The sequence below is a fragment of the Falco punctatus genome (assembly GCF_963210335.1).
Source record: "Falco punctatus genome assembly, chromosome: 4".
Classification (NCBI taxonomy): domain Eukaryota; kingdom Metazoa; phylum Chordata; class Aves; order Falconiformes; family Falconidae; genus Falco; species Falco punctatus.
Genome location: NC_137583.1, coordinates 48,951,380 through 48,974,574, shown reverse-complemented (window position 1 = coordinate 48,974,574; position 23,195 = coordinate 48,951,380). Strand labels below are relative to the sequence as shown.

The 23,195-nt window shown below is 57.0% G+C and overlaps 2 protein-coding genes across 8 annotated transcripts in view; both read left to right on the top strand.

The window, feature by feature from the left end:
- Window positions 1-7: 7 nt before the first annotated feature.
- On the top strand, window positions 8-10,879 carry MAP2K2 (mitogen-activated protein kinase kinase 2). Of its 5 annotated transcripts, none has more exons than XM_080382297.1 (11): window positions 8-282; window positions 1,648-1,858; window positions 3,310-3,456; window positions 4,134-4,211; window positions 4,632-4,683; window positions 4,774-4,898; window positions 6,142-6,355; window positions 7,279-7,343; window positions 8,222-8,283; window positions 8,969-9,014; window positions 10,424-10,879. In XM_080382297.1, the coding sequence occupies exons 1-11, from the start codon at window positions 23-25 to the stop codon at window positions 10,532-10,534; spliced, it is 1,371 nt and encodes a 456-aa protein (XP_080238423.1). In that variant the 5' UTR covers window positions 8-22; the 3' UTR covers window positions 10,535-10,879. The 5 variants fall into 5 exon arrangements, 4 of the variants coding, with proteins under 4 accessions (XP_080238423.1, XP_080238426.1, XP_080238425.1 ...); XM_080382298.1 differs by having other exon boundaries at window positions 119-278; XR_013927356.1 differs by lacking the exon at window positions 10,424-10,879 and having other exon boundaries at window positions 6,142-6,227.
- A 4,388-nt stretch (window positions 10,880-15,267) lies between these two features.
- ZBTB7A (zinc finger and BTB domain containing 7A) overlaps window positions 15,268-23,195 on the top strand; it is a 22,341-nt gene continuing 14,413 nt past the window's right edge. Inside the window, exon 1 of one of the 3 annotated variants that reach the window (XM_080382291.1) lies at window positions 15,268-15,399. The gene's annotated coding sequence lies outside the window, so the exon portion shown is untranslated. Of the gene's footprint in view, window positions 15,400-19,994; window positions 20,142-23,195 lie in introns of those variants that run through there. The other 2 variants (XM_080382292.1, XM_080382293.1) reach the window with 2 other exon arrangements.

Sequence of the window (23,195 nt, the reverse complement as noted above, 5' to 3'; positions counted from 1 at the left end):
TCTTAGGCCTGTCCCCTCAGCCATGGCCGCCCACCCCCTCCTCCCTCTTCCCCTCAGCGAACTCTCGCGAGACCCGGCGGCCCCGCCCGCGCCCCGCCCCCGCGCGCCCCCGCCGCGCGCCCCGCCCCCGCGCGCCCCCGCGCCGCGCGGCCGCGCCCCCGCTAGGCCCCGCAGGCGCGGCCCGGCCCGGCCATGCTGGCCAAGAGGAAGCCGGCGCTGCCGGCCCTCAACATCGCCCCCAGCGCTGCCGAGGGGCCGAGCCCCGACGGCTCCGCCGAGTGAGTGAGTGGTGGCGGGGCCCGCCCGGCCTGGGCCGTGGCCGGCGGTGGGCTGGGCCTTGGCGCGGGGCACCGGCCTGGGGGGCCGGGCCAGGCCGGGCCTGGAGCGTGGGGAGACTGGGGGGGCCGGGGCAGGGTGGGTGTGGGGCCCGGGGGGGGTTGGGAGGCCCTGGGGGGCCGAGACGTGGCGGGTATGGGGCCTGGGGGGCCGGGACATGGCGGGCAGGGTCGCTGGGGTGCCGGGACATGGTGGGTATGGGACCTGGGGGACCCTGGGGGGCCGGGACATGGCGGGCAGGGTCGCTGGGGGGCCGGGACGTGGTGGGTATGGGGCCTGGAGGGCCAGGACAGGCCTCGGGGAGGTGAGACAGACCAGAGCTGGATGGGCCCAGCCTGAGGGTATCTGGGGTGTGGAAGGGGCCAGGGAGCTGGAGCTGGGGGGGCAGACTGGGGGTGAGAGGGGCTGGGGCTGACACCCAGGCGTGCTGGGGAAGGTGGAGGCAGCTGGGGGAGCGTCTGGGGACAGCCGGGGGCTTGGGGGAGCAGGCCTGGGTGCACAGTTTGGAGCTGGGATGGGGCCCTGGGCTTGGGGGGCAGGATTTGGGGCAGTGACCAGAGCTTGGCCAGCAGGATGTGTGGGGCGAGGGGTGGTGGAGAACAGGGCATGGGCAGTGCTAGGAGGAGGCTGAGCATCACATAGGGGTTCTGGGTGGGAGGGCTGGGGCGAGACCCTGCCAAAGCATCGCCCTAGGTGTGGGTGGTAGAGGCTGAGGGGGTGGGCAGCAAATGGGTGAGAGCAGCTGGAGCTTGCGCGGGTGATGGAGGCTCAGCAGCAGGTGCTGGGGGAGCACAGGCACCCCTTTGTGCTTGGGAGCAGTGGGTTTGGGGGGTGGTGGGGAGGGGTGTTACGGAGCAGGGGGTTGCTGGACGCGTGGAAAGCCCTTCTCATGTTTCGCAGCAAAACCTAAGAGTGGCTTCTCGTGTCAGGAGAGGGAGAGTTTGCTGGTGCTGTGGTTCTCTCTGGGCTGAGCTGTACTGCCTCTTTAAGGGTTGAAGGATTTTTCCTACTCCTTGGCTTTCCTAAACAGCTGACTGCACTGAAGCTCCTCTCCAGAGGAGATGTGTGTGTTGGGCAGATACTGCACCATGGGCTTCACTGTCCAGGTGACCCTGTCAGCACCAGAACTGAGCCCTGCCTATCTCCAGAGCTTTGCTTTAATCTTGCTGCCATATCAGGGGCTGCGTATGTGTCAGACTATGGGTTTCAGTTGTTTCCCTCTACTTCCCTAAAAAAACCTAACCCCTCTTTTGCTGGCACTGCCCTCAGAGTCTCCTGATCATCCCTCCTACCTCCTCCTCCCCTCTCCAGGGCAAACCTGGTGGACCTTCAGAAGAAGCTTGAGGAACTGGAGCTGGATGAGCAGCAGAAGAAGCGCCTGGAAGCTTTCCTCACACAAAAAGCCAAAGTGGGCGAGCTGAAGGACGATGACTTTGAGAGGATCTCTGAATTGGGGGCTGGCAATGGCGGTGTGGTCACCAAAGTGCAGCACAAACCCTCAGGGCTCATTATGGCACGGAAGGTAACAGGGGAGCAGGAGTGGACTGTGGTGTCATGCTGGAGAGCGTCCGGCACTCCCCGTGGCTCTGGAAGAGCTGGCTGTGGTTGGGATCTCTCTGCAGTGACCTGTCTGTGCCCTAACCGCCTCGCCTGGGTTGGCACTGTGGTCCCAGCTGCCCCCAGCTCGGTTTTATGTGGAGCCTCTCCTGCCTCATCTCTGAGCTGCCCTGCCTGCCTCCAAGTCCTCCCCTGGGAGAGACCACGTTCTCTACGACAGGTCCATGGGGTTTGGAGTGCCTTGTGTGAAAACACAAGTTTATTCTTTTTTCCAGTGAAGCTGGTTTTAATGAACTCTGCTAAACTGGATAGAAGCATTAGGAAGCAGATCTCTTGAGGATCCTAGGTCATGGTTAATGAGGACTGGAAATGGCAGGTGGAGGGATGGGTTTGACACACACACCATTCCTCGCCCCTCCCTGCCCACTTAACAGATCCCCAATGTAATTCCAAGCAGCTGTGACAGTGGTTCCTCTCAGACATGGATTTATGGGTGACATCTTCGACTGTGGTGCCCTGTAGTGGAAAACTAGGTGATACTTCATCTGCCTATTAGAAAAGGCAGTGCTTGGCAAAACCAGTGCAACCACTTATCCGTAGGGCGGCTTCCTTGAAAGTCTCTGGTCTCACCTGCTGTTGGGATGGTTTAGCGGGTCTCCATGAGCAAATCTGCTTCTCTAGGTGGCTTCGCTCAGAGCTGAGCTCTCAGAATCTTCCAGGGTGTTTGATTTGGGAGTGTTGAATGTCACTGGGTGGTTTTGAGGTTGTTGGGAGTCCAGAAACTGAAGCGAAGGCAAGTTACAGTGCTGCTGTCCTTCCTGCAGAGACTGGCCTTCGTGGGTCTGTGGGAAGGACAGATGTCCCTGGGGTTGGGTGTCCTAGAGCTTACAGTAACTGGCTCTTTTTTTTCTGGCTTGCCATTGTATTTTCTAGCCTCTGCCTTCCCTACCCACAGCTACCCTAACTGACTCTACCAGGAGCCCAAGGAAAAAAGCAACTGCTCTTTCACGTGCATGATCTTCATGGGTTTTTTTACTTTCTGTGGTTTCCTTGATATCAGAACACCTCTTCTTACAACACCTACAGAACTTGTGAAAATGTTCCCGTCTGCTGAGTCAGTTCTGCATCAAACTTCTGACTTGTCTTTCTGCTCTGTTTCCTGTGCAATCTCTGTGTGTTACGTGGCCGGCGGTTGCTTCAGTCGCCGACAGGCTGCACGGGGCTCTGCCTCTCCCTTTATCCTTAATGTTAGTCTGCAAATGGTAAAGCCTACACCAAAGCAGGGCTTCCCTTGAAGACGCTGTTTCTTTCCAACACTCAGGATTTGCTCATGTGGTTCCTGTAAGTTTGTTTTCTGGTTTTTGAATTTTTTCCCCCCATGTATTACACCTTGAATATTTATTTTTTTCTTTGCAGCTGATTCATTTAGAAATCAAACCGGCTATCAGGAATCAGATTATCCGAGAGCTGCAGGTGCTGCATGAGTGCAATTCCCCATATATCGTGGGTTTCTATGGAGCTTTCTACAGTGACGGAGAGATTTCCATCTGCATGGAGCACATGGTGAGTCCCCGTTCCTCCTCTGGAAACTGCTGCTGCCTGGACTGTTCTGAATTGCATCTCCCTGAGACTTGAAATCACAGGTGGAATGGGTTAGGGTGCCAGCAGCTGCGATGGCTCCTTGCTGTGGCTGCAGCAAGACTTCTGTGCTCCTGGTAAGAGCTGCATGCTCTTGCTTAGGCTTTGAAATGACAGAGAGATTGACTTTTTTGGAAAGCAGAAGCAGAGGTTTGGGGGTTGGCCAAATGGAAGTGTTCTAAACCCACCGCTTTACAGAGCTTGCTGTGAAGCACTGTGTGTGTTTTCTGTTCTCTGTGGCAGAGAATAGTGTTGTGGCTCCTTTGGATTGGTGCTGACAGGATCATCTTTGCATTTACCACTGATGGAAAGGAAGCTCAGAACTAATAGCAAGCAGCAGAGCTGATAGAAGATAGCATTAAAATAGTTTTCAGCAAGAAGCTTCAGCTCTGATCACCAGATATCTTTTGGGTTTTTTCTTCCCCTCTCCCTGGGAAAACGAGTGTGCTTAATGCTGAGTTGTTGCAGACAGCTGAGCTGCGATGCTATGTGCTGCTTATATACCACTTGCCCACCCTGGGCATGCTTGCCTATACAGCCAGCTGCTCTGTTTTCCTGCCGAGGATTGGCACATTGGTCATTTCCATGTGTTTTTATTTTAGGACGGGGGCTCTTTGGATCAAGTGTTGAAAGAAGCCAAAAGAATTCCTGAGGAGATCTTGGGGAAAGTCAGTATAGCGGTGAGTTATGGTGGCTCTTTGTGCTTCCAGAAAGGATTTGCTGGGCACAGTTTGGGAACAATGCTTGTGTTGCTTTAGGAAGCTTGCTCTGTTTTGCCATACATGCTTTCCTATCCCGAGCTAGGGCAAGAGGCAGTGGTGTGTGTGAGAGGGGGTGGGGAAGGCATGTCCCCAGCTGCTCTCCGTAGCTCTGACCCCTTGCGTTGTGCTGGCTGGTGTTGAGTTCTCCTGGAGTAGATTTAGGAGAAGCTTTCTCGGGTGGTTAACCCAAGATCTGTGATTGACTTGGTGATAAATTGCAAACCCTGAAACACATGGACAGTACGTGGTAGCATGCAGAGTTGGTGCAATGTGTCCTGCTGAAGGGAGAGCACTTCCTGTCTCAGCTCTGATCTCATCGTGTCTTTGGTTTCCTTCTAGGTTCTGAGGGGTTTGGCCTATCTGAGAGAGAAGCACCAAATCATGCACAGAGGTGAGAGGAGGAGCCTAAAAATAACTGCCTCAGTTCAAGAGCCCTGTGTTTTACCTAGGTGTGTTTACACTCTTCTCTTGCTGTTGTCAGATGTGAAGCCTTCTAACATCCTGGTTAATTCTCGAGGAGAGATTAAGCTGTGTGATTTCGGGGTCAGCGGTCAACTCATTGACTCCATGGCAAACTCTTTTGTGGGAACTCGGTCCTACATGTCTGTAAGTTCCTTTCAACTTTTGGCTGTTTTTTTGGAGCTTGTTTTTGTGTTTTTACAGTTTGGGTTCAACTCTGCTCTTACAGAATCCGCGTGTAGTGTCTGATTTGCTTAATGGTTTTGCTCTGTGTTTCCATCCTCATCCAGGCTGCCCCATTCCTGGCTCACGCTGGGGGTGAGCCCAGTGCTTTGAGGCACTGTTCTGTGCCAGAGAAGCAGATGCCTCTGCATCCTCTCAAGGAGTCACTATCCTGTTGGCTCCAGCCTGTGCCCAGCTAGCACTGATGCATGTGGGAGCGCAGAGACTTGCAGGGAAAGACGCTTTGTATCCTACAAATACTTCCATATTATGGCGAGTGTTTGCAGGTTCAAAACCATCTTTTTCTGTGTGCAAAGCTCTGTCCAAAAACCTGAGTGCAAAGGGGATGCAGATGCTGGTACGTGCACCTCCTCTGCTGCCTTGACCCCATGCATTTGCTGGCAAAATGGGGGTAAAAACAGTTTAGTGCAACTGAGTTTTGGTACAGGCTACTGGGAAACTAAAGCCAGCCCCCAGGTCCTGCTGGCTGAAACGCAAAGGGTGGGGGGGTCTTCTGCCAGCACCATGTGCGGTCGCAGCTGGGAGCGAGCGGTGGGTTATTAGGGAAGCCACCCGACCACACTTGTGTGCTTAGATCTGAGCTGCTCTCATATTTTGGGAATGGTTATTCAAGTACAGTTATAGTTAGACAGTGGCTATTTAAAAATAATATCTCCTTTGCACTCAGCCACTGGGCCTGCACAGCTGACTCAAAGCTGCCAGTATGGATGACTTGGATTGATTTATTTTTTATTTTTCTTTCAATGGTAAGAGCTTTGAGTGGATTTTCTGCTTCTCAAATTTGTCTTGGGTTTTAACAGGAATGGGCAGGAAAAAATTATTTTTGTTAATAGAGTTTGTTCGATCTCAGCATGCAGAGAAAGATTCCTACAGTGTACTCTGGACTCCTAAGTATAAGCAGTTGTAAATCAATGGTAGCTGTTGATTAGATGTGTACAAGTGCTTTACGTTTGCACACGATCTTTCTTTTGCATCCTCTTTGCACATGGGCACTTTGGGACAGTCTTTTCCCTAGAAGGGTGGAGAGCTGAGATGGAGAGACCCTCAGGATATAGCGTCTCGTCTATTTAATTTGAGTGCATGATATTTATGACTTTGTGTATTGACATTTTGTGTCAGCGTGTGTTTTTGTGATCTTTCCTTCCAGCCTGAGCGGTTGCAGGGCACCCACTACTCGGTCCAGTCTGACATCTGGAGCATGGGTCTGTCGTTAGTGGAGCTGTCTATCGGAAGGTACCCAATCCCCCCGCCAGACTCCAAGGAACTGGAAGCAATATTTGGCCGTCCTGTGGTGGACGGGGCAGAGGGAGAGTCTCACAGCATCTCGCCGCGGGCCAGGCCCCCAGGACGCCCCGTCAGTGGTAGGGGCTGTCGTATGCATTGGAAACAACACGCAGACGTGGGGGCAAAGGGGTCGGGTTTTGTTTGGTGTGGCTGGGTTCGCCAAAGGCCGTTTTGGATGAGGTTGTGGCGGGGAGGTGAGTGTTCCTAGGGGGGCCACTCCCTGCAGAGCAGACAGAGCTGTGTTGATGCTCCGGCAGAATCCACTCTATAGTGGAGGTTTGTAATTCCTAACAGGCGCAGGTGGGAGCCTGGTCTTGCATGGGGAGGTGGAGATTGTTCCCAGAGTGCTGTGAACGAGCAGGTTTGGAGTGCCAACTAGGGTCTGTTAAGGTTTTGAAGAGCTCAGCTGATCCACCTGCCATGGGCTTCTTTAGACCCTGCTGTGTCCCACAAGAAGGCTCAAAGCCACGCAGCAAAGCACCCCATGCCGGGGATGGAGCAGGCTGTTGGGATGTGGACCCCGTGGAGGAGATACTTTGAGGGACACTATCACAGCCTCTGTTGCTCCTCAGGCTTTGCCCATTCTGCTGACAGATTCCTTTCAAGCTAGTGGCAGCTTTTTGGAAACAGCTTTGCTGGGATCTCTCATAGAAGTACCAGACCGGCACAGGGGTTGGAGGCAGGCTCTGCTTGAGCCATTTGCTTGGAAGCAGAAGGCTCTAGAAGTGCTGCCAGCCTGCCACAGCAGATGGTCTGGTACTCTCCAAATGCTCCAAGCTGGGAAATAAATCTGGACTATAGGCACTGTGAAAGAAATCTGGAATTTCAGAAGTGTTTTGGCTTTCTCTTCGTTATCTTTTAACCACGAGTCAGTTCAAGTGGGTTGCCTCTGCCTCTCCCAGCAAAAGTCCCACAGCACACTTGCTTTTCATGCAGAAAGAAGTCCTTTGCTGTCCCTGAACAGCCTCTTACCACTGTTTTTGTCATCTTAACCATGCAGGCCACGGGATGGACAGCCGGCCTGCCATGGCCATCTTTGAACTGCTGGATTATATAGTTAATGAGGTAGGTGTTTCTTTACTGTCTGGTCTGGTGGGCTTCCTGGAGGTGCCGCGGTGTCGTGTCTGCGCTGCTGAGTCAGGGGGAGCTCTGAAACCTTTGCTTGAACAAGGGCTCTTTGATAGAGAGCCCCCCCCTTCAAGCTGCACTGATGTCCTTTCCTTCTGCCTCTGTTCCCTCTTCCCATCTCTTTGTATTGCAAAAGTATCTCTGGGTTTGGACTAAGGCTCTGCAGGGGGAAGTTTGTAATCCCCTGGAAAGAGGAGAGCAGTGAGGGGAGGTCTTGGCTGTAATAATCCGCTCCTGCAACCGGCCATTTCAAACGTGCTCCTTCCTAGATCAGCGAAGGATGAATGCTCCCTCTGCGCAGGCGCTGAGGTCGTGCACGTTTTCTCAGATGAAGCCCTTTGAATGAGGGTGACCGGTGCTAAAACCCCAGACCGAAATGTTCCACCAGACTTGCAAGGTAGGGTCCATCCCACCAGCAAGTGGAAAGAGCAGCTTCCCCTTTCAAGGTGCTAGGAGTTGACCCCCAGTTATCATTCCTGGATCAGCTTTGTCTGCCGTAGGCATTGCCAGAGCTGGGATTTGCAAGGTTGGATCCAGAATTGCGATGCTGCAATTCTGGTTTCCCAGCTTTGGCAGTGATTCAGCGTGGGGTCCCCCCAGCTGCACGTCGTGCTGGGGCAGCAGTTTGCTGCCAGCCCAGCCGCGTGCTGCCAGGGCAAGACATGGCAGGGAGCAGGCTGCTGGCTGCAAAGGGCAGCTTGGAGGAGGAGGGGAGCTGCAGAGCTGCAGAGCACAGCTTTTCTGCAGCTCATTAAAGGCACTCCTGGCCCATTAATGTGTCGTGATGCAGAAAACCCTTTTCCTTTTCTCTGCAGCCACCTCCCAAGCTGCCGAATGGAGTTTTCACGCAAGATTTCCAGGAGTTTGTAAATAAATGGTAAGGATTTCACCTTATGGCTGAAGGTGGAGGCCTGTAGGTGCTCCCTGACAGCTCTGCAGGCTGCTGCTCCACCCAAAGCGTTCAGCATAACGCAATGTTCTCCGTGCTCTGTAGGTGATCTCTCCCTGGCTGTGGTGTGATCCCACGTTGTGCTGGGAACTCCTGCCTTGGGAAGGGTTGAAATAACAGCACTTTATTTGTGGTGGTGCTTAGTGGTATCCCAGCACCTCCTAAATAGGAGCCTGGCAGGGGGATGGTGGAGCAGATTGCTGGGGCTGTGAGTCACCCCGCAGCCTTGCAGGCACCAGGCATACGACATCGACTTCCAGACCTTCTGATGCGGTGGAGGGACAGCTGAAAATATTGCCAGAGCTCCCGTTAAATCACAGAGATTGGAGATTACAAAAATCGTTAATCCTCGCCAAGCATTAGGTCCTTTTCTCCACTTGCAGGATGCATTTCATCCACATGGTCTAGAAAGAGTCAGATCCTGCAGCTCTCCATAGGAGCTGGGCTGTTGGAGCTGGTGCTTTCTGAGCAGTTTCCATACTGCCAGGCTCCTGGGGAAAGCAGCTGGGGAGCCACATGGCTTTTGGTGAAGCTGGAGACCTCTCTAGCCAGATAACTGGTTTCCCCCAAGGAATGTCTCAGTGTTGGTTTTGCTCTCTTGTTCTCATTTCAGCTTAATTAAAAATCCAGCAGAACGGGCAGATCTGAAGATGCTGATGGTAAGTGGGGAGGAGAGCAATTTTCTTTCTGCAGTGGGGTGGCACCACATCTGCAAACTGCTGCCCCATCCCTCCATGCCTCTCTTGTTCAAAAGGTGAAAACTCCCATGCTGAGCTTAGGATGAGCCAAATAGAGCCCGGGAGAGGGGGAGTGACTCATCTTTGATTCAAAGGCAGTGATGGTATCTAGCTCCGGACAGGACCCACCCAGCTGTCCTGTGTAGGTGCCTGGGACAAACCTCTGCCTCCTGAGCTGGGCAGATGGACAGGAATATATGGGCTGGACGTGAGCTGGCCATGTGCGCTCCCAGCCCAGAAAGCCGACCGTAGCCTGGGCCATTTCAAAAGTGGTGTGGCCAGCAGGGCGAGAGGGGGGATCCTCCTCCTCTGCTTGCGGAGCCCCCACCTTGCAGTACCATGTCCAGCTCTGGGGTCTCCAGCATAAGGAAGCCATGGACCTGCTCAAGCCACAAAGATGGTCCAAGGGCTGGGGCGCCACACCTGTAAGGGCAGGCTGGGAGAACTGGGGTCTTCAGCCTGGAGAAGAGAAGGCTGGCTCTGGGAAGACCTTATAAGCAGCTTCCAGTACTTGAAGGGGGCCTACAGGAAAGCTGGAGAGGTTTTTTTTATCAGAGGGTGTAGTGATAGGATATGGGGTAATGGTTTTAAACTGGAAGAGGGGAGATTTAGATGAGATAGTAGGAAGAAATTCTTTACTGTGAGGGTGGTGAGGTGCTGGCACAGGCTGCCCAGAGCAGCTGTGGATGCCCCATCCCTGGAAGCGTTCAAGGGCAGGTTGGATTTGGCTCTGAGCAACCTGGTCTAGTGGAAGAGGGGTGGGGACTCTGTGATCTTTAAGGTCCCTTCCAACCCAAACCATTCCATGAGCCCAGTTTAACCATGTTGACCTCAGCATCATGCTGAGCCCCTGAGCTACTCTGGGGTACACCCTGGGTGCTCCCATGTAGCCCTGGCAAAGGAGGTGGCCCCGTGCCCTTGTGGGAAGGTTGTTCTGTCCTGCTTGTGCTTCTCTGTTACCTCCTGCCCCCAGGGAGCAGGGTTTGCCATCCAGGGGCAAGCGAGGACCACGGGAAGCGCAGGAGCTGCAGCACCTTGCTCTGCCTGCCTGGACAGAGCAGTGTTTCAGGGCCACGCAGGCTCTGCTCTCCTTTAAATCTTCCTTGCTGCCCTGCCTGCGTGCCCACTATGTGGCCAGCAGCAGTCAAAATCCCAGCCCCAGGCCTGCAAGGAACAAATATTTTCTCAAAAATCTGCTTTTGCTGTCTGAGCTGTAGCACCAGGACGTTCTCACCTCTCCGGGATCTGACCCATGGCGTGGACCTAGGGCTGGGGTCTGGGAGCCGGGGAGCAGCCGGCAATGCTCCTAAGCCTGTTCCCTTTGCTTGCAGAGTCACACCTTCATCAAACGCTCCGAAGTGGAGGAGGTGGATTTCGCCGGTTGGCTGTGCAGAACACTGCGGTTGAACCAGCCCAGCACGCCCACCCGCGCTGCCATGTGAGGGCCGAGCCGACTGCCTGGTGTCAGTACATCTGCCTCTGTCACAGTTCCCTCTCCTTCACTAAATGACAGAACTGCCCTCCTTCCTTCTCCCCGGCCCCCCCTCGCCTCACATCCCAGCGGCAAAGCACCGTCCCCTCGGAAGCATCTTTGCTGGCCGACCCCCAGCCAAAGCGGGGTTGGTGTCTTTGGGTGTGGGGGTGTTCCAGGCCTCTGCTCCAGCTCTGGAGCTCCTGACACTTGGGAAATGTGGTGCTGCTTATGTTAATTTTTTTTTTCTTTTTTTTTTTTTTTTTTGAAACATGTTCACTTGGGTTAAAAAAGAAAAGAAAATAATCGTGTGTGTGCACGCACGCTTGCATGTGTGTGTGAGACGGTGGCAGGGGATGGGGTTGATGCTTCACCTCCTCCCTGGTTTTCATGTGCACTCCAGGGCGGAGAAATCAGTGGGGCCAGAAATGGAGAAGCCCTGTTTAGGGTGGCCCGAAACAGTGTCACTGTCCTGGCCAGGGTGGCCAGGGATGAGGTGGGCACCCCGCAGTGCGGGCGGGAGGTCTGCGGGGTGCTTGGTGGCTGAGCTGGACAAGAGTGTAGAGGTGAGCTCCCTCCCAGCCCGGCTGCGGGTGGAGGAGAGGAGAGATTTGTATTTTCATTATTTTCTTTTTAAACGGTTGGTTTAAAGCCTGCTCTCATGGCGCGCTGGATGTTTAGCGAAGGCTCTTGACCCGTTGGGCACGGGCTGAGCCACGGGCTTGCAGCGGGAGGGGATGGGGTGGGGGCTGTGGGATGGGGCCATGAGCGGCTCCCCTGGCCCCATGGCAAAGCCCTGGCTCCCACCTTTGGGTGCTGAGGTGAGGGGAGCACCGGATTTCCTTCCCTGGCGACTTCCAGTACGGAGAGGCGGGAGCCAGAGCCCGGTTGTCCACCGTGGCCAGGGGAGAGCTGGGCTAGCCCAGGAGTGGGGTCCCTCTCCCGACCCCGTCATCCCGGGGGGGGGAGGGGTGGGCAGAGAGGGGTGAAACCCCTCCAGGCTGCAGGTTTTCCCCTTCCAGCTGCCTCTCAGCCGGGGTCACTCATGGAACAGGCACCACAGCAGAGCTGCAGGGCTCCCCGTCGGACCCTCCGGAGCCCCCCACTCCCCTCAGCCAGCAGGTGCAGGCTGCCCAGGCTGGGCCTTGCAGGGGGGGCAGCGAGCCCACCCAGCAAGACCCACGTTGTCCCAAGGCTGCAGGTTTTTCCAAAGGCCACCTCGGCCCGCCTGTGGCTGCTGGTCCCTCCGTGCCCATCGCGTCCCCTCCTGCCCAGGAAGGGCCGGTGGTGGCCCTGTGGCGTGCCCGGCTCTGTGCCCGCCGGCACTGGCTGCGCTGCAGGGATGGCAGCTCCCCGCTGTTGCCTCATCTGCCACCACACATATATTTTCGGGTGACTTGCTCCCCTGCTCCCCCCACGCAGGGCTCTGCGATCCCCAAGCCACCCACCAGGAGATGATTTTTTGGAAACTTGGTGGGATTTCTTTTGTGTGCTTTTTTTTCTCCTTCTTTTCAGGCTGGGTTTTTTTTTTGGTTTTTTTGGTGGTGTGTTTTTTTTTTTGCCCCGTTGGGCTGGTGGCTGGCATCCCCTCTGCCTGTGCTTGAGTTCCGCCATGACAGCCCCCCAAAAGCAAGCGCTGTGACTTGGTAACCCCAAACCAAACCCCTTGTACCCTTTTCTTTCCCTGGCAAAGGACAAAGGTGCTGCCTTGCTCAGGGTGAACCCCGGGGAGCGAGACCCCAGATTTCAGGGGGGTGTCTGTGCTTGCTGGCCCAGCCCCTGCCTGGACAAGGCACCCTGGTGCTGTGGGGATGCTCCTCATTACGGGTTTTGTCTCTTAATTTAAGTGGGAGGAGGGGAAGGGCACAGTTTGTTAAGCTTTTGGGTATTTTTCAGTTGGTTTGGTGCTGGGTTTTGAAGGAGGAGGAGAAAGCGCATCAAGCGTTTTGTTGGTGCAATTATTTTTTTTTTTAAACTCAATATTTTCATCATGGAAAAAAAAATAAATGGCACTTTACATTTACAGGCCTTTTCTCTTCTTGGTTATGCTCAGAGTAGCTTTAACCCCTGTAGGGCCGGAACCTCGGTGTGTCCTCCGTGGATGGGAGCGATGTCACTGACCGTGCTTGGGGACAGGGATGTGCCGGTGGCTCTCGCCGCGCTGCCCAGCGGCTGCCTCCAGTGGAAGCAGGAGATAACGGAATTATCCCGGCACGAGGCAGCCCCGGCCGGTACAGATGCGGGGTCCAAGGATGGTGTGATGTCCTAAATCCTGCCCCAGGGGAGCTGGGATGGACCCTGAAAGATTTGGGGTAAAATATTTATGATTCTGAACTATTTCGGGTGAACAGAAGGGAGAGGCAAAGCTGGACTCTGCCAGCCCGGGGCAGCTCTGCCAAAATCAATAATGGGCCCAGAATTGAAAAATAACTTTATTTTACAGATTTCTTGCACTGTTAGCAATGGCAGGGCTCAGGGCGGTGGTCGCTGTGCACCCACCATGGAAGCTTCTGCAGCAGCATTTTGGGGACATCCCCGGTTTTTCTTCTCCTGGTGCTTTCAGGACCCCTGGGGGGGCTGGACCCTCCTGCAGAGACAGAGATAAACTCGCTGCACCCATGGGAGCCGCAGCATGTTTTGGTGGTGTTGGCTGGGTGTTGTGGTGGGGGTCCCGTGGGGTCCCCAGGCTGGGTGTGAGCATGGCCCCTGGGGCACAGTGGGGTTTGGGGGGGCAGAGGGTGGGGGTCCAGCCAGGGCTCGAGGAACCTCCCTGGTTTTGTGGGACGGGGTGGGGGTGGGTGGGGTCCTCCCTCCCCCAAAGACATACGTGGGTGCTGTGGGTGCTCTCAGTATCTGTGCTGCAGGCACTTTTGGGGTGGCCCCTGTGTGGGGAGGGCTTTTGGGGGGCTGGGGGGCCATGCTGGGGCTTCATCTTTGAGGCGGGGGGGCTCTGGGCGTGCCCCCGGCCGGGGCAGGGGGGAAAGCGAAAGCAGCCGGCGAGCGTGTGGCTGCCGGCGCGTGGCAGGGCCGGGCCCTGAGGTGCAGCTGCTGGGGGGGGGACCTACCGCAGCCCCCTCCACCACCACCACCCCCCCGCCTTCCCCCCACCCCAGTGTGGTGGTGGGGGCCAGGGTCGCCTCACCACCCCCCCCCACCCCTCATTTATAGCCCTGTTTCCCCGCCCTGCCTCGGTATCCGCACCTGCAGAAGGGGGTTAATGATACCGACACCCCACCCCCACCCCCCCCAAAAAAAAACCCACCAAAACCAACGCTGCAGGCCCCCCCCGACCCCTTAGGGGCTGGGGGGAGGTGGGTGTGGGGGGGTGCAGGGTCAGTGCTGTGGGTAAAGCCCTCCGTGCCCCTGGGGGAGCTGAGTGGGGCTATTTAAGGGAAAAAGGGGAGAAATGGGGAAATCCCGGGGACAGAGGCCCCTGGGAGCCGCGGGGGGGGGGGGGGGCTGTTGATTAAAGCTGTTTCTTTTTCTCTTTCTCTTCCTTTTAATTAATTTAAAAAAATTACTATTAAATCAAAATCTTCCCTAAAACCTTGCCGGGGCTGGGTGCCGCCTGGCAGCCACGGTTTCTTGTGGCTGAACCTGGCACCCTGCAGGAAAGCGGCCCTGGAGGAGCTGTTCACTCTGGAGCGTAATGGTGGGGTATCGCTCTGCTCGTGGGTGGGGGCCATCCCTCCACGTGGGGCAGGCCTGGGGGTGGTGGCCTCGGTGGGTTTGTCCTCTGTCCCTGCAGGGCTGGCACCAGGCCCACCACTGACCTTGGGCTGAGCTTCTCTTTGTGTCCCCTTCCCTGCGTAGGAGGGGGTGTCCTGAGGGACATGGGGGGGACACAAGAGGGGGGTGACAGGCTGGGGGCACAGGGAGGGGCCCTGCGGGGTGATGTGGTTAGGCTGGGGGATGGGTCGGGACAGGGACATGGGTGGGTTTGGGGTCCAAGGAAGGTGACCTGTGGGGTGACACCTTGGGGGGTGACTTGTGGGGGGGTTCAGGGGTGTGGGGAGGGACCTGGTAGGGTGGCACATGGTGGGGAGGGTGACACGTGTGTCTGGGGGTGTTCGGAGGTGCCATCTGGGGTGACACAGGGTGGTCTGGGGGTGTGGGGATGTGTCCTGGGGGTGACGGGGTGGGTTTGGGGGTCTGGGGAGGTGACATGGAGCGGGTGATGGGGGGAGGGGGGGGCATGAGGAGGTGCCCTGGGAGGTGACATGGGTGAGTTTGGGGGGTGTGGGGAGGTGGTGGGTAGGGGTGACGTGGGAGGGAGCAGGGAGGTGCCCTGGGGGGGGTGACACGGTGGGTTTGAGGGTGCGGGGAGGTGCCCCCTGGGGTCACACGGGGGGGGTGTGTGGGGGTGACACGGGGGGGCTCTGGGAGACGCCCCCGGATTGACACGGGTGGGTCTGGTGGCGCGGAGAGGCGCCCGGTGGGGTGACACGCGGAGAGTGCCCCACACCCCACGGGGCGGGGGTGTATGTGTGCGCGTGCAGGAGGGTCTGGGGTCCCTTCAAAGCCCGCCCCCCCCCCTTGCCTCTCCCTTCCGCGCTTCCCCCCGCGCCGAGCGGCGCGCGGCGGGGGGCGCCCCCCCCCGGCTGGGAGGCTGCGCCCCGAGGCGGCGGGCGCGGGGGGGCGGCGGGGGGGCGGCGCGCGGCCCCTTTAAGAGCGGGGCGGCCCCGGCCGGAGCAGGAAGGAGCCGCATACGGGCCTCGGCGAGCAGCTCCCGCGGGGCGGCCAGAGCCTGCTCCGCCCGCACGGCTCGGCCCGGCCCGGCTCGGCTCGGCACGGCGCGGCCCGCTCCGCTTGCTCGGCCCGCTCGGCCCCCGCCCGGTACGAGGGGGGGTGGGGGTGGGGGGTGTTGTGTGTTCGGGGGGCGGCGGGCGGGGGTCAGGCCTGGGGGGGGGAGGGGATAGAGGCCCGAACCCCCCGCCCCCCCCCCTTGGGGGCAGCGCTAGGGCTGAGGGGGGCGGGGGGGCGGGGGGCTCTGCTGGCCGGGGGTGGGGGTTGGGCCGGGCCGGGGCAGCTACCCCCCCTCACCCCCCCCCTTCGCCGCCCCCCCCCCCTTCCCCCCCCCCGCCTGCATACGTTGTACTTGGCCGGGCCGGGCTGGGGGGGTCGCGGAGGGGGGGGGGGAGGGAAGGGCCCTGCGGGGCCATGGGGGGGGTGGTGGGGGGTGCGGCGTGGCGCGGCGGCTCCTGGGAGTTGTAGTCCGGCGGCCGTGCCGCCCCGCAGGTGCGAGGAGGAACGCGGACTCTGTTTCCCAGCAGGCCCCGCGGCCGCGGCGTGTGGGAGGCGTGTTGATAGGCAGCGGGCGGGGCCAATCAGGGGCGCGCCCTCCGCCCCGCGTACCCGCCCGTCGCCGTCCGGCCCAATGGCGGGCGGCGCGCGGGGTGCGGGGTGGCCGAGGACAGGCGCCGTGGGGCCTGCGCTGCCGCCCGGCGCCCCCCACCCCGGTCCGCCCTGGCCCTGGCCCTGGCCTGAGGGGAGCGCAGGCGGCGGCCGCGGGGCTGGGGCCTGGCCTGCGCGCCCCCCGCCGCCTCCCCCCGCCCGGCCTCCATTGGCGGCGGCCCGCCCGGGGGAAGGGGTGGGGTCGTGGCGCCCGGCCAAGGCTCCCTGTGGGCCCCGCCGCCAGCGGGCCGTGGCGGGGGGGGGGGGGGGGGGCGGCCCGGCTCGGCGCAGGGGGGCGGCCCGGCTCTGGGTGGGGTCCCCCGGGGCGTGCGTCCTGCCAGCCGGGCCGCGGCTGGGCTGACCCGTGCGGGGGCGCCGGGCCCGGCCTTCCCCTCCCTCCCTTCCCCGCCGGGCCCCCCCGTCCCCGAGCACCCCAAGGTCGTCACGGCGGGGCGGCGGGCCGAGGGGGGGGCGGCCCGGCTGCTGGCGGGCCCTGCCTTCCTTCTGCGGGGTTGTTTGGTTTTTTGCGGGCGGTGGGTGGTTTGGTTTTTTTTTGCCCGCCCCTTCCTTATCTCCCCCCGGCCGGCTCCGTAGCCACCCCCGTGCGCTGAGCGGGGAGAGGGAGGTCGGCGGCCGTTCGAAGCGATAATCCCCCCCGCCCGCCTGGGTGCTGGGCCCTGCGGGGGGGCAGCCCGGGAGGGCCCTGCGCCATCAGCCCCCCCCCCCCCCGGAGCTGCGCCGCAGCGGGGGCCGGCAGGAGCTGGCGTGAGGGGCAGCATCCCTGCTCCCGGCGCAGGGCAGGCCTCCGCCTGGCCGCTGTGACGCTCCCCTCGCTTCACCGCCCCCATCTCCTGCCTCTCGAGTTCGAGGTGGTGGGTCGGGAACCGACCTTGAGCTCCAGGTACCCGAGGCTCCTGTGCTGAGCTCCCCCCGGGACAGAGCTGAAGGTTACTGCCGGCTTCCCCAGCAGCGCGGCGTCTCTCAGCCTGATGGCAGGAGACAAAGTCACGGGCAGGGCAGGTCGCTGCGGTGGCCCTGCTCTCAGAGCCGGGTGCTCCCTGGGGAAAGGGCTTTGCTGCTCGCAGTGTTTCAGGAGTGCAGGGAAAAGCCCTCAGACCCGTGCGTGGAGCACGGCTCCCAGCGCTTGGGGCTTCCTCTTAGCAGAACTTTTAAATCCTGACGATCCTATGTTGAAAGCAACAGTTCCTGTTGTGCACCCACAGCCCATGCAACTGCTACGCCTCGGCTGGCTCTGCTGAGGTCTCAGCTCCTGGAGACCCTCTTACTCACAGGGCAGCAGGAGGCTGGCCAGCAAAAGTTTCTCTTGGTAAGAGTTTGCTGCTGGTCTGAGTTCAGGATTAGCTCTCTTCCCTGTGCTGTTAATTGCCTTGGCTATTGAAACCATAACTTATTATATAAGTACTTTATAGACATGGGTAGAGAAGGTCTCTGCCTGGAAGAATTTACAACCTAGTGAGGTTTAAAGTTGTGTGCAGCGGAGCTAAAAGGTCATCCTGTCATTTTAAAAAGTGTTGTGTTTTGGTTTGGGTTTTTGTGTTGTTTTTTTTTTTTTTTTTTTTTTTAAGGAAATGTTTTATTTCTGAATGTTTCTGCTGGTCCTGGTTGGAAATTGCAGTATGTGGGCACTTCTGGAGGCTGATCAGGAAGAGACGGGCTGGCTTAATTCTCATGGCTTGCTGGAGATGTTGTATTTAAACCACTTTTTAAAAGAGAGAGAGACAGAGAAACGGAGCAGTTTATTAGGCAGGAGCCGTTCTTGTTTAATATTCATTCTGGCCCCTGTTTAGGCTTGTTCTGGTGAAAGAGGGAGTGAAGAGGCGCAACCCAAACACGGGTGAGATGGTGGGATTTTTCCACCAAGCCTTAATTGCGTTAGTAACTCAGGGGAGGGTTTTGCAAGGCATGAGCTCTTAATAAATCTGGTGGTGAATGAAAGTAGTTCTTCATTTTCTGCTGATCTGCAACTCTTCTTATGACTTTTTTTTTTTTTAATTTATTTTTTGCTCATATATGCATCTTGTTGCATTGTGGTAGCGGGATCTGATGATCTTCAGCTGTATCATGGGCTTACTGAAGAGCTCTGCTTTGTAGAGGTGCTGGGCCAGCCGTGGCTGGGTGAAATTAATTTGGCACGGTGAATGCGGTGGGGTTCACTCTGTGCTTTGTGACTTTTAAAGCAGAATTGAAAGTTACAGTTGCTTTCCTGGCTTGAGAATCTGGATGTCAGCACAGGACACAAATCTGGGAAGAAATTTATGCTTCTATCAAGGAGCTGTGATGGATTGGTTGCACTGCCTGTCCAGCTCAAGACCTCGTTTGACGGATAAAGTGCTGCCTGAGCACTGGGTTTTAGCTCCGCAGAATTGAGTCTACCGCAGGTGTCCAACCTAAAAAATTGGGGGAAGGGGGAGGGCCTGTGAGATTCCTGGTCTGCATTTGAGACGGAGCCTAAATGCTTGAGAACTATGGTTTAATCTTGATTAAAACTGGCACTTGAGGGTTTTTTCCCAGTCTCAGGATGCTGTGTTTATTGAAAGAGAAGACTTCTGTGCCAAACAATTAGAATCCTACTTGTTATCTTGCATAGTCAAAGCAATAAACAGTTGCTCTTAACTATGCTCTCCACCAGCCTTAATCTCAAATTTGAAGAGACCAGTTTTAATCTGTAATTAAAAGCCATTTGACGAGCAAAACCCGGAGAAAGGGAGAAAGACAGTCAGTCTCTAGGGTTAGAGAAGCATTTGTACCTAATCCTATGACCCTTTGATCCAAACTGGTGCGTGTTTTGTGTTCGGTGCCTCCTGATCGGCGTGAGCCGCTTAGCAATGTGTCTGCCCCAATACCTGTGCCTGGAGCATCCCGCCGGTCCCGGAGGAGCTCTGGTAGGACGTCAGAGCAGGAGTAAATGAGGTCAGACAAGTGTCGGGATCCTCAGCCGAGTATCTAGGGACAATTGTTTCTTGCCCAGCTCCCTGGCCGTATCGTCTTCCCTCTGTGCATAGTTTCAGTTTCCCTGCCTCCCTGGTGTCATTGCTGGCTCCCGTAGCAGAGCATGGATGTGACTTCCACGGTGCAAATGGAGCAAATATTGTTCTGTGCCTCGAATCGTGGTGGGGCTCCTTCCCCCTGGATACCCAGCTGCCTGAGGGACTTGTAAATCTTCCTGCGAGATCTCGGGCAGCAGCCCCAGGCTGCAGGTGGAAGGGAACTATAGGGATCGGCTCTCTTAATGTGACAAGGTGCGAGAAACTGGAAACTGGTGCGAGCTGCCCCGTGGCTGCAGGTGGGAGCCAAGGCCACGTTGGTGAGATGAGCCACAGATCCCCTGGCAGGCGGCGGCTTTCCGACGTTGCTTTGCCGACCCCTTAAAAAAATGTGTACTGCCAGCCTGTCAGGAGCGTGATCTCCCTGACGACAGCCTGGCTGGCTCAAATACTTTTCACCGATCGCTTCGAAGCTGCGCACAGATCCGGGTGCCCTGCCGGGGTGCAGAGGCCTGGGCAGAACACGCAGCGCTGGCGGTCGCTGGGTGGTTTCTTTGCCTGCGAAGGGTTAGCACCTTCAGGACCATTTTCCTCCTGCTTTCCACCCCTGCAGTTCTGTAATGCCCGAGTGAAGCTGCATGAGATCCTCTCCCTGCTGCTGCCCTGCTTTTTTTCACAGCAGAGGATGCTCCTGAGCTCCCCAGCGCAGCATTTTAACTCACTCTTGCCTGCTGTTAGGCTGCAGTTGTGCTCCCTATTTCCTTCCTGGTTCGTGCACCTACTTACTTCCCACCGGCAAACTGGAAACCAGTAAGTAGATTTTTTTTTTTTTTTTTTTTGTTTGCCTGAGTACCTACCCTACACAGAGCTGGGCAAACATTGCAGGTAGGCTTGTAGCTACAGGTTGCTGCTCTCTAGTTACTCGGAGCCTCTTGCCCCAACAGGCAGAGTACATGCGGTACTGGTTCAGCGTTCCCTCCCTTCATCCGTGCGCTGCCCAGTTGTGCGCCGAGGAGGGAAGGAAAAGACCTTCATGGCAGGACAGCGTTGCCAGGGATGAAGCGCATGGCATGCTTGCTCTCAGGATTCGCTTTTTCACGTCGCATGGAGTCAAGAATGGCAAGACAAGCTGTCTGTTTATCCACAAACTAGGAATTACATAAGGGACTGCCCTGCCCGGTACGCTCTTTGTCAGTAAACTCTGATCTTATTCTTTACTTATTTTTCCTTTCCGCCTCCCCCACCTTCCCGGTGTGGAAAAGGCGACCGGTCTTTGAGGTGCCATTTGAGGCAATTGGATTAATGCTGGACGGCGGACAGAACACTGAAGGCAGGGGGAACGAGGCAGGAAATGTCAGCTTTGGAGGGGGAGGATGCGGAGGCTGCGAAGGGGAACTGCGGGGTGGGAGAGGGACCAGTTGGTTTTGGGGCTCAGGGGACCCTGAGCTGGGCATGCAGGGAGCGGGTCACGAAACGGATGGGTGCTGGGGGAGGGGGCTGCAGGATTTGGGATTTTGAGCAGTTCTTATGGTTCCCTTGGTTAAGGAGATGGAGGGAAGCTGTGACAGGGGAGGAGGGGGAGCGTGGTGCGAAGGGGGCAGGTGCTGTCGGCGTTTCTTGGGGCAAAACGCTGATGGTAACTTGGGGAGATTTTGGCTGGAGTGGGGAGTGCAGGATTTGGCCTCTTGCTGGTCTGCAGTCATGCCTGGTCTCTGAAGGGGAGGAGGGTGTAAAAATACGACCCGCAGAAGCTCTGGTTTTCATCCAGCTTTGGGCGGATGGGATGTGCTGGTGGCCCTGCAGCCTCTGCTCAGCCCTCGTGCTTTGCTGAGCAGCAGGTTAATGCCGGTGGCTGCTTCGTGTCTTCAGTCGCTCCCTTTGGTGAAGGGGCCCAATGTTGCTTTTTTAAAATGTTGGCGGCTTATTTCTGGTGTGGATCTCGATGCTTCCAGGTTTAGGGGGCTTTTGAGTTGAAAAAGAAACCTTCCCCTTCTGCACACAGAGCTCCTAGGCAAGGGCTGGTCCTTCAGCCAGGGTTGAAACACGCGCAGTTTCATGTTTTGTGTTTCTGTGTTTTTATTTTCCCTCCCCTCTTTGCGTGTAACTTCTGAGGCTTTCTAAAGCGTTTAGGAGAACTAGGGGCTGAATAGCACCGGCTTGGTATTCTGCAAGATCTCCCGAAAACCCCACTGTGGTTTTGCAGGGAGCTGCTCTTTTCTGTATGGCAACAGCGGAGCTATGTGGGAGCAAACCCGTCGGAGGGCTGTGGCAACAGGCATGTGGGCACACTTGGGCTTGGCTTTTGAAGAGTTTGTTTCAGCAGCAAAACAAGCAGCTTCCATTAACGCAAGGGTGGCCGGCCTTCCTGGCCCTGTAAACCATGCTTGGCTGCCTCAGCAGGCTGAGGGCTGCGTGCGTAGGCTGCAGTGGTTCAGCTGAGGAAAGGAGGGAGCCCTGGGAGTAACTTGCACGCAGCCTGGCTGGAGTGAAGGGGGTCTGAGCTGGGTCTGAGGGTCACTGGGCGGCTCCTGGCCTCCTCGGTGGATGGTGGCTCGTTTCTTCTCGGTGTAGAGAAATTCCTGCCAGCCGGTGGCTGTTGGTGCTGCTCGGTGACGGTCCCGGCGTGTGGACCTCATGTGATGAACCCAGGAGCATCACGTTGAGAAACTCCAAGGCAGAGCAATGGTGCTGGTGATGGGGGGGCTTGTGGCACAAAAGTAAACCCCCACCCACACAGAAGGTCAAGGGACACATGCGGGCCTTGGGTTGGTGACTACACGGGCTTGAACCAAGGTGCATTCCTGCTGGATTAAATGCAGTCTCTGATGACAAAGGAGAAAATTGGCAAGGAGGTCTGGGTGGAGTAACCAGTTCAAACTAACCTTGCAACATAAGAGAAGTATGTCCGGGTTGTTGCTGTCAGTGGTCAAAAGGGCCGCGTGTTGGTGTGGCGCAGGACATTTTTGGAAGGGTAGCAGGTTGGGGAGGCCCTGCACCACGCCGTGCTGTGGCTGCCACTTTCGGATGTGCAGAAACAAGTCTGGTGGAGGCTGGGCCACTGTGCTTCGCCGTGTGACGTGGCAGGCAGGAGTAGACCACTGCCGTCTGTTGGGGTCTAAGTTGACTTCTGGTTTTTGCTGGTAGTTGATGCTGCAGCGGAAACAGAACTTCCCCGTGCACTGTGCAAGGCTGTGCTGTGCTCTGGAAGGAAATCCCTTCCTGCTTACTGACATCGGTAGGGATCTGCAGCATCACAGAGCGTGACGTTTGCTCATCTCTCATCTCTCCTCTTAACTGTGGAAGTGAGCTACCGGTATCTTTAGAGATAGATGCCATCAGGCATTAGGTTTATATGAAAGCCATAGACCTTGTCCTGGGAGATGCACAGTGCTTCCCCCATCCCCCAGGCTTTCAGGAGATGTCACAGTGAGCCCTGTGCACTGCAGCAGGTGACTTGCCCTTTGCTGGTTTGGTTTAATTCTCTTGGTAAGCAACAGTAACGCTCTCAGTGTTGTGGTTGTGCTTAGAGGTCAGAGTTGGGATCGACATACGGAGTCTGAATGAGGGAGGCAGGGAGAGAAGCAAGGATGGGATTTCTGAAGGGTCAGTCGGTTGGTGGATTTGGTGTTAAAGGTGGTAGTCGTGATCCCTTTCCTCAGCAGCACTTGTCCTTTCACTGTCCATGCCAGTAGAAAAAAACCCCTGCATCTGGCATGTCCCTTCTCTTCTGGGCCATCACGTGAAAAGCCCTTAAACTCAAGCAGTTCTGGAAAATGAAGAGCAACAAGCCCTCTTCATCCTGGTGTGCTCCATAGCAGTGTCCCTTATGATTTCCTCTAGTATGATGAGGAATCACAGACCTCTAGCATCTCATTAAGAGACCAGCTCCACCTGGGTAGTCATTATCTCCCTGCTTCATTGTGATCACTCTGTCATGATCGCACCATCTCTTCTGCTGCTTGCTTTGCAACCTGTCGCTGCCAGCAGGATTTGGAAGCCCGGTTCCAGTTGCTCTTGCTCTGGTTCTGGCTTGGCACGAGCAGGCACTGTTTCACCACTGAGGTGTCTTGGTGAAGTTCTCCTTTGCTTCTTCCCACTGCTGCCACAGTGGTAACGGCTGAGAGGGGGCCAGGTTTGGATACTGAAAAGGTTATAAATGGGTTGAGGTGTAAAATTTAAGTTGGTCTCTTGGGGATACCTTCAGTCAGCTGCCATGGTTTGCTGGCAGGGAGA

What these genes read in the sequence shown, in the direction of transcription:
- MAP2K2 (XM_080382297.1), top strand. Translation starts at nt 23, where the DNA reads ATGGCCGCCCACCCCCTCCTCCCTCTTCCCCTCAGCGAACTCTCGCGA. An exon ending in TGGGGAAAGTCAGTATAGCG is followed by an intron (nt 4,212 to 4,631) that starts GTGAGTTATGGT and finishes GTTTCCTTCTAG; the next exon opens with GTTCTGAGGGGTTTGGCCTA. An exon ending in GAACTCGGTCCTACATGTCT is followed by an intron (nt 4,899 to 6,141) that starts GTAAGTTCCTTT and finishes CTTTCCTTCCAG; the next exon opens with CCTGAGCGGTTGCAGGGCAC.